At 56.0% G+C, this 6,299-nt stretch overlaps 1 protein-coding gene across 1 annotated transcript in view; it reads left to right on the top strand.

Moving 5' to 3' along the window:
- The window catches only part of eif5b (eukaryotic translation initiation factor 5B), an 18,172-nt gene extending 12,911 nt beyond the window's left edge, over nucleotides 1-5,261 (top strand). Inside the window, exons 19-26 of the mRNA XM_030069155.1 lie at nucleotides 1-83; nucleotides 562-693; nucleotides 1,065-1,196; nucleotides 1,327-1,403; nucleotides 1,629-1,793; nucleotides 1,997-2,135; nucleotides 2,278-2,439; nucleotides 5,050-5,261. The exon at nucleotides 1-83 is cut by the window's left edge and continues 79 nt beyond it. Of these exons, the coding sequence (XP_029925015.1) occupies nucleotides 1-83; nucleotides 562-693; nucleotides 1,065-1,196; nucleotides 1,327-1,403; nucleotides 1,629-1,793; nucleotides 1,997-2,135; nucleotides 2,278-2,439; nucleotides 5,050-5,157 (998 nt within the window). The 3' untranslated portion in view covers nucleotides 5,158-5,261. The remainder of the gene's footprint in view (nucleotides 84-561; nucleotides 694-1,064; nucleotides 1,197-1,326; nucleotides 1,404-1,628; nucleotides 1,794-1,996; nucleotides 2,136-2,277; nucleotides 2,440-5,049) is intronic.
- Nucleotides 5,262-6,299: the final 1,038 nt, after the last annotated feature.

The following is a 6,299-nucleotide window of genomic DNA, read 5'->3' as shown; positions in this document are numbered from 1 at the left end:
TCGTCCCGGGAGTGGAAGGACCAATCATCACGCAGATCAGAGGGCTGCTGCTGCCCCCCCCCCTCAAGGAGCTGCGCGTCAAGGTGCCGTCAAGGATTGGTCTTATTTATATATTTTCAGTTTCATTTAATTAGTTTTTTCTCTCTTTCCCTGTTTTTTAATGGATATTATCTAGTTTTTGCTGTTTTATTTATTTATTTACCTTTTTTCATATTTACTCCATAGTTTTAATTTTTTTCTGATTTATTTGTTGGTCTTTTTTTTTTTTTTTTTTTTTAATAAGACAGTGTTTTTTGTGACATTTTTGTTGTATCTGCTCTGGTCAAAGTGACAGGCTCTAATGCAGACTGGAGCTCCCTGTATTGACGGCTGTATTGACAGCTGTATTGACAGCTGTATTGATTACTGTATTGACAGCTGTATTGATTACTGTATTGACGCCTGTATTGACGGCTGTATTGATTACTGTATTGACGGCTGTATTGATTACTGTATTGACGGCTGTATTGACGGCTGTATTGACGGCTGTATTGATGACTGTATTGACTGATCGGTGTGCAGAACCAGTATGAGAAGCACAAGGAGGTGTCGACGTCTCAGGGAGTGAAGATTCTGGGTAAGGACCTGGAGAAGACGCTGGCGGGGCTCCCCCTGCTGGTGGCCCACAGGGAGGACGAGATCCCTGTGCTGAGGGTGAGGCACTCACACACACACACACACACACACACACACACACTTACACACTCACACTCACACACACACAACAATATGTAAAATAATCATTGTAAATATGAGTTTTCAGCATAAACAAATCAATAAGGTGTCAGTGAGTCTCAGTCTGATCACCTTCATGATGATTCATTTCATCTCAGCTCTGATCAGAGTTTGACTAAAGCAGATTTAAAATGAAGCAGAGATGAACTTGCACATCTGGAGCGGGGCCTGGTTGCCATGGAAACCTTGTGACGGACGGTGTGTGTGTGTGTGTGTGTGTGTGTGTGTGTGTGTGTGTGTGTGTGTGTGTGTGTGTGTGTGTGTGTGTGTGTGTGTGTGTGTGCGTGCAGGACGAGCTGGTGCGGGAGCTCAAGCAGACGCTGAGCTCCATCAAGCTGGAGGAGAAGGGCGTGTACGTGCAGGCGTCCACGCTTGGCTCCCTGGAGGCTCTGCTCGAGTTCCTCAGGACCTCCAAGGTCCCGGTGAGTACCCACAATGCATCATGTTTCTGTCCTGCACAATGTTTTACTCACAAAGGAGCGTTTCCTCATCCTGATGAGGTGCGGGGCGCCCCCTGCTGGCCACTAACCCTGACCTGCTGTGTGTCTGCAGTACGCCGGGATCAACATCGGTCCAGTTCACAAGAAGGACGTGATGAAGGCTTCCACCATGCTGGAGCACGACCCGCAGTACGTCTGCTGCTTCTACTCTGCCTCTACTGTTTCTGTTCTGTTGGGACTCTGGTTCTACTGTGGTTCCTGTAGGCTGTGGCCTGGCAGGGTGGGATGGCGCGGGGCATAAGTTTTATTTTGCTGTGGTCCAGGGGTGTCAGCGGCGGGGAGGGGGGTGGGGGTTGAGACGGCCCTGTCTGTCTCTGTGGGGTTTCAATAAAGTTTTTGTGGGCGTGGCCTCAGGTTCGCTGTGATCCTGGCGTTCGACGTGAAGGTGGAGAGGGAGAGCCAGGAGATGGCCGACAGCCTGGGAGTGAGGATCTTCTCGGCTGAGATCATCTACCATCTGTTCGACTCCTTCAGCAAGTACAGAGAGGACTACAAGAAGGCCAAGCAGGACGAGTTCAAGTACGCACACACACACACACACACACACACACACACACACAGCGCTGCTCCTGCTGCCTCGTGGTGCTGTCAGCCATCCTGAGGCGTTATGACATCATCGTAGGTCATCCTATCATCCCTTCATGTTAATAAACTGTGTAGACAGCTTGACCTCATCATTTGAACGTGTGTGTGTGTGTGTGTGTGTGTGTGTGTGTGTGCAGGCACGTGGCAGTGTTCCCAGTGAAGCTTCGTGTTCTGCCTCAGTTCATCTTTAACTCCAGAGATCCCATCGTGATGGGCGTGTCCGTGGAGGCCGGCGTGCTGCACCAGGGAACGCCGCTGTGCGTGCCCAGCAAGGGGGTGAGTGTGTGTGTGTGTGTGTGTGTGTGTGTGTGTGTGTGTGTGTGTGTGTGTGTGTGTGATGGCAGGATTATAGAGTCAGCTTTGAACCATAAGTTCTATAATGTGTGTGTGTGTGTGTGTGTGTGTGTGTGTGTGCCAGTTCGTGGACATCGGCGTGGTCACCAGCATCGAGGTGAACCACAAGACGGTGGAAAGCGCCAAGAAAGGCCAGGAGATCTGCGTCAAGATCGAGCCGATCCCCGGAGAGTCGCCCAAGATGTACGGACGCCACTTCGAGGCCACCGACATCATCGTCAGCAAGGTGAGGCCCCGCCCACCGCGCTCTGATGTGTTTCCTGTTGAATCAGGAGCAGGGCAGTCAGTGTGAACCGGCCAGAGGGCAGAGGCAGAGGCAGTCAGGTTAGCTCCGCCCCCTCCACCTGCAGGTGTAGATGTCAGTCCAGCAGACACGCTGCAGGTTAAATCCAACAGCCTTCAGGGGCCCCGAGGGGTTCTTGGTCCAGGTCTGTGGGGGTCCAGAGGGGCCCCGAGGGGTTCTGGGTCCAGGTCTGTGGTGGTCCAGAGGGGCCCTCAGGGGTTCAGGATCCAGGTCTGTGGGGGTCCAGAGGGATCAGGGTCCAGGTCTGTGGGGGTCCAGAGGGGTTCAGGGTCCAGGTCTATAGGGGTCCAGAGGGGCCCCCGAGGGGTTCAGAGTCCAGGTCTGTGGGGGTCCAGAGGGATCAGGGTCCAGGTCTATGGGGGTCCAGAGGGGTTCAGGGTCCAGGTCTATAGGGGTCCAGAGGGGCCCCCGAGGGGTTCAGAGTCCAGGTCTGTGGGGGTCCAGAGGGGCCCTGAGGGGTTCAGGGTCCAGGATCCAGGTCTGTGGGGGTCCAGAGGGGCCCTGAGGGGTTCAGGATCCAGGTCTGTGGGGGGTCCAGAGGGGTTCAGGGTCCAGGTCTGTGGGGGTCCAGAGGGTTCAGGGTCCAGAGGGATCAGGGTCCAGGTCTGTGGGGGTCCAGAGGGGCCCCGAGGGGTTCAGGGTCCAGGTCTGTGGGGGTCCAGAGGGTTCAGGGTTCAGAGGGATCAGGATCCAGGTCTGTGGGGGTCCAGAGGGGCCCCGAGGGGTTCAGGGTCCAGGTCTATGGGGGTCCAGAGGGTTCAGGGTCCAGGTTTATGGGGGTCCAGAGGGGTTCAGGGTCCAGGTCTGTGGGGGTCCAGAGGGATCAGGGTCCAGGTCTATGGGGGTCCAGAGGGGTTCAGGGTCCAGAGGTATCAGGGTCCAGGTCTGTGGGGGTCCAGGGTCCAGGTCTGTGGGGGTCCAGAGGGGCCCCGAGGGGTTCAGGGTCCAGAGGGATCAGGGTCCAGGTCTGTGGGGGTCCAGAGGGGTACAGGGTCCAGAGGTATCAGGGTCCAGGTCTGTGAGGGTCCAGAGGGTTTCAGGGTCCAGGCATGTGGGGGTCCAGAGGGGCCCCGAGGGGTTCAGGGTCCAGAGGGATCAGGGTCCAGGTCTGTGGGGGTCCAGAGGAGTTCAGGGTCCAGAGGTGTCAGGATCCAGGTCTGTGGGGGTCCAGGGTTCAGGTCTGTGGGGGTCCAGAGGGGCCCCGAGGAGTTCAGGGTCCAGGTCTATGGGGGTCCAGAGGGGTTCAGGGTCCAGGTTTGTGGGGGTCCAGAAGGATCAGGGTCCAGGTCTGTGGGGGTCCAGAGGGGTTCAGGGTCCACGTCTGTAGGGGTCCAGAGGGGCCCCGAGGGGTTCAGGGTCCAGGTCTGTGGGGGTCCAGAGGGGCCCCGAGGGGTTCAGGGTCCAGGTCTGTGGGGGTCCAGAGGGGTTCAGGGTCCAGGTCTGTGGGGGTCCAGAGGGATCAGGGTCCAGGTCTGTGGGGGTCCAGAGGGGCCCCGAGGAGTTCAGGGTCCAGAGTGATCAGGGTCCAGGTCTGTGGGGGTCCAGAGGGGTTCAGGGTCCAGAGGGATCAGGGTCCAGGTCTGTGGGAGTCCAGAGGGGTTCAGGGTCCAGAGGTATCAGGTTCCAGAGGGGTTCAGGGTCCAGGTCTGTGGGGGTCCAGAGGGGTTCAGGGTCCAGAGGTATCAGGGTCCAGGTTTGTGGGGGTCTAGGGTCCAGGTCTGTGGGGGTCCAGAGGGGTTCAGGGTCCAGGCCTGTGGGGGTCCAGAGGGGCCCCGAGGAGTTCAGGGTCCAGAGTGATCAGGGTCCAGGTCTGTGGGGGTCCAGAGGGGTTCAGGGTCCAGAGGGATCAGGGTCCAGGTCTGTGGGAGTCCAGAGGGGTTCAGGGTCCAGAGGTATCAGGTTCCAGAGGGGTTCAGGGTCCAGGTCTGTGGGGGTCCAGAGGGGTTCAGGGTCCAGAGGTATCAGGGTCCAGGTTTGTGGGGGTCTAGGGTCCAGGTCTGTGGGGGTCCAGAGGGGTTCAGGGTCCAGGCCTGTGGGGGTCCAGAGGGGCCCCAAGGGGTTCAGGGTCCAGAGGGATCAGGGTCCAGGTCTGTGGGGGTCCAGAGGGGTTCAGGGTCCAGAGGTATCAGGGTCCAGGTCTGTGGGGGTCCAGGGTTCAGGTCTGTGGGGGTCCAGAGGGGTTCAGGGTCCAGGTCTGTGGGGGTCCAGAGGGGTTCAGGGTCCAGGTCTGTGGGGGTCCAGAGGGGCCCCAAGGGGTTCAGGGTCCAGAGGGATCAGGGTCCAGGTCTGTGGGGGTCCAGAGGGGTTCAGGGTCCAGGTCTGTGGGGGTCCAGAGGGGCCCCAAGGGGTTCAGGGTCCAGAGGGATCAGGGTCATGCTGAGCTGCAGTCTCAGGCGTCTCCAGTCCAGAAACATGGAGGAGGAACAGAAACCTGCACCTGAGATCTGCTGACACACACACATCACTAATGAGTGTGTGTGTGTGTGTGTGTGTGTGTGTGTGTGTGTGTGTGTGTGTGTGTGTGTGTTGCAGATCACTCGGGCGTCGATCGACGCGCTGAAGAACTGGTTCAGAGATGAGATGCAGAAATCTGACTGGCAGCTGATCTTGGAGCTGAAGAAGACCTTCGAGATCATCTGAGGGACCAGACACACACACACACACACACACACACACACACACAATGACACACACACACACACTGACACACACACACACACACACACTGACAGACACACACACACCGACACACACACACACACACACACACACACACAGACACACACTGACACACACACACAAACACACACTGACACACACTGACACACACACACAGACACACACTGACACACACACACACACACTGACACACACACACACACAGACACACACTGACACACACACACAAACACACACACACACACTGACACACACACACACACAGACACACACACACACTGACACACACACACACACACACACTTACACACACACACACAGACAGACACACTGAGACACACACACACACACACACTGACACACTGAGACACAGACACTGACACACTGAGACACACAGACACACACACACTGACAGACACACACACACACACACACTCACACTCGGGGAGCCCCTTCCCCTCAGATGTTGGAGGCTGAAATGACATGAACAGAAGCAAAAGTGTTTTTCTGTGAGAAACGGAACTATGTTTTCCACTGTTGTAAACAGTGATAGTTTAGACCACACACACACACCACACACACACACACACACACACACACACACACACACACACACACACACACACACACACACACACACTATATTCCAACGTGCCTGTTCTTAAAAAACAAACAAAAAAAGAACGATGTTGTGTTTTTTTTTTTCTCTGCTCTTTTTTTGTGGCTGCTGCTCCCAGGCCACGCCCACCTCACCAGGCCACGCCCCTATTCCCCCTCAGGCCACACCCCCAGACTTGGGCAAACGAGCTTAACGAGGCCAAACTCCCAGCAGAGGCCGTGCTGAGGTCAGGTGGTGACAGGTGCATTGTGGGATGCTGCTGGCTCGGTGTGTCGGCCATATTGGAAGAGAGGGAGACAGGAAGTGCTGTTATCCTAATAAACTGTTAACAAAATAAGAGTCTGCAGGCTGCAGTGTGCTCAGGCTCCTCCCCTCTGCTCTGCTCTTATTTTGGCACAAAGTTTCCAGGAGCTGAGGGTGAAAATTAAAAACCAGAAGAAGAATTTGTTTGCTTTTGAAAAGGCTTTAATGTGAAAGAGCTGTG

This window comes from Myripristis murdjan, chromosome 2 (genome assembly GCF_902150065.1).
Source record: "Myripristis murdjan chromosome 2, fMyrMur1.1, whole genome shotgun sequence".
NCBI lineage: Eukaryota > Metazoa > Chordata > Actinopteri > Holocentriformes > Holocentridae > Myripristis > Myripristis murdjan.
The sequence above is the reverse complement of the archived record's forward strand: the minus strand, read 5'-3'. Positions and strand labels throughout refer to the sequence as shown.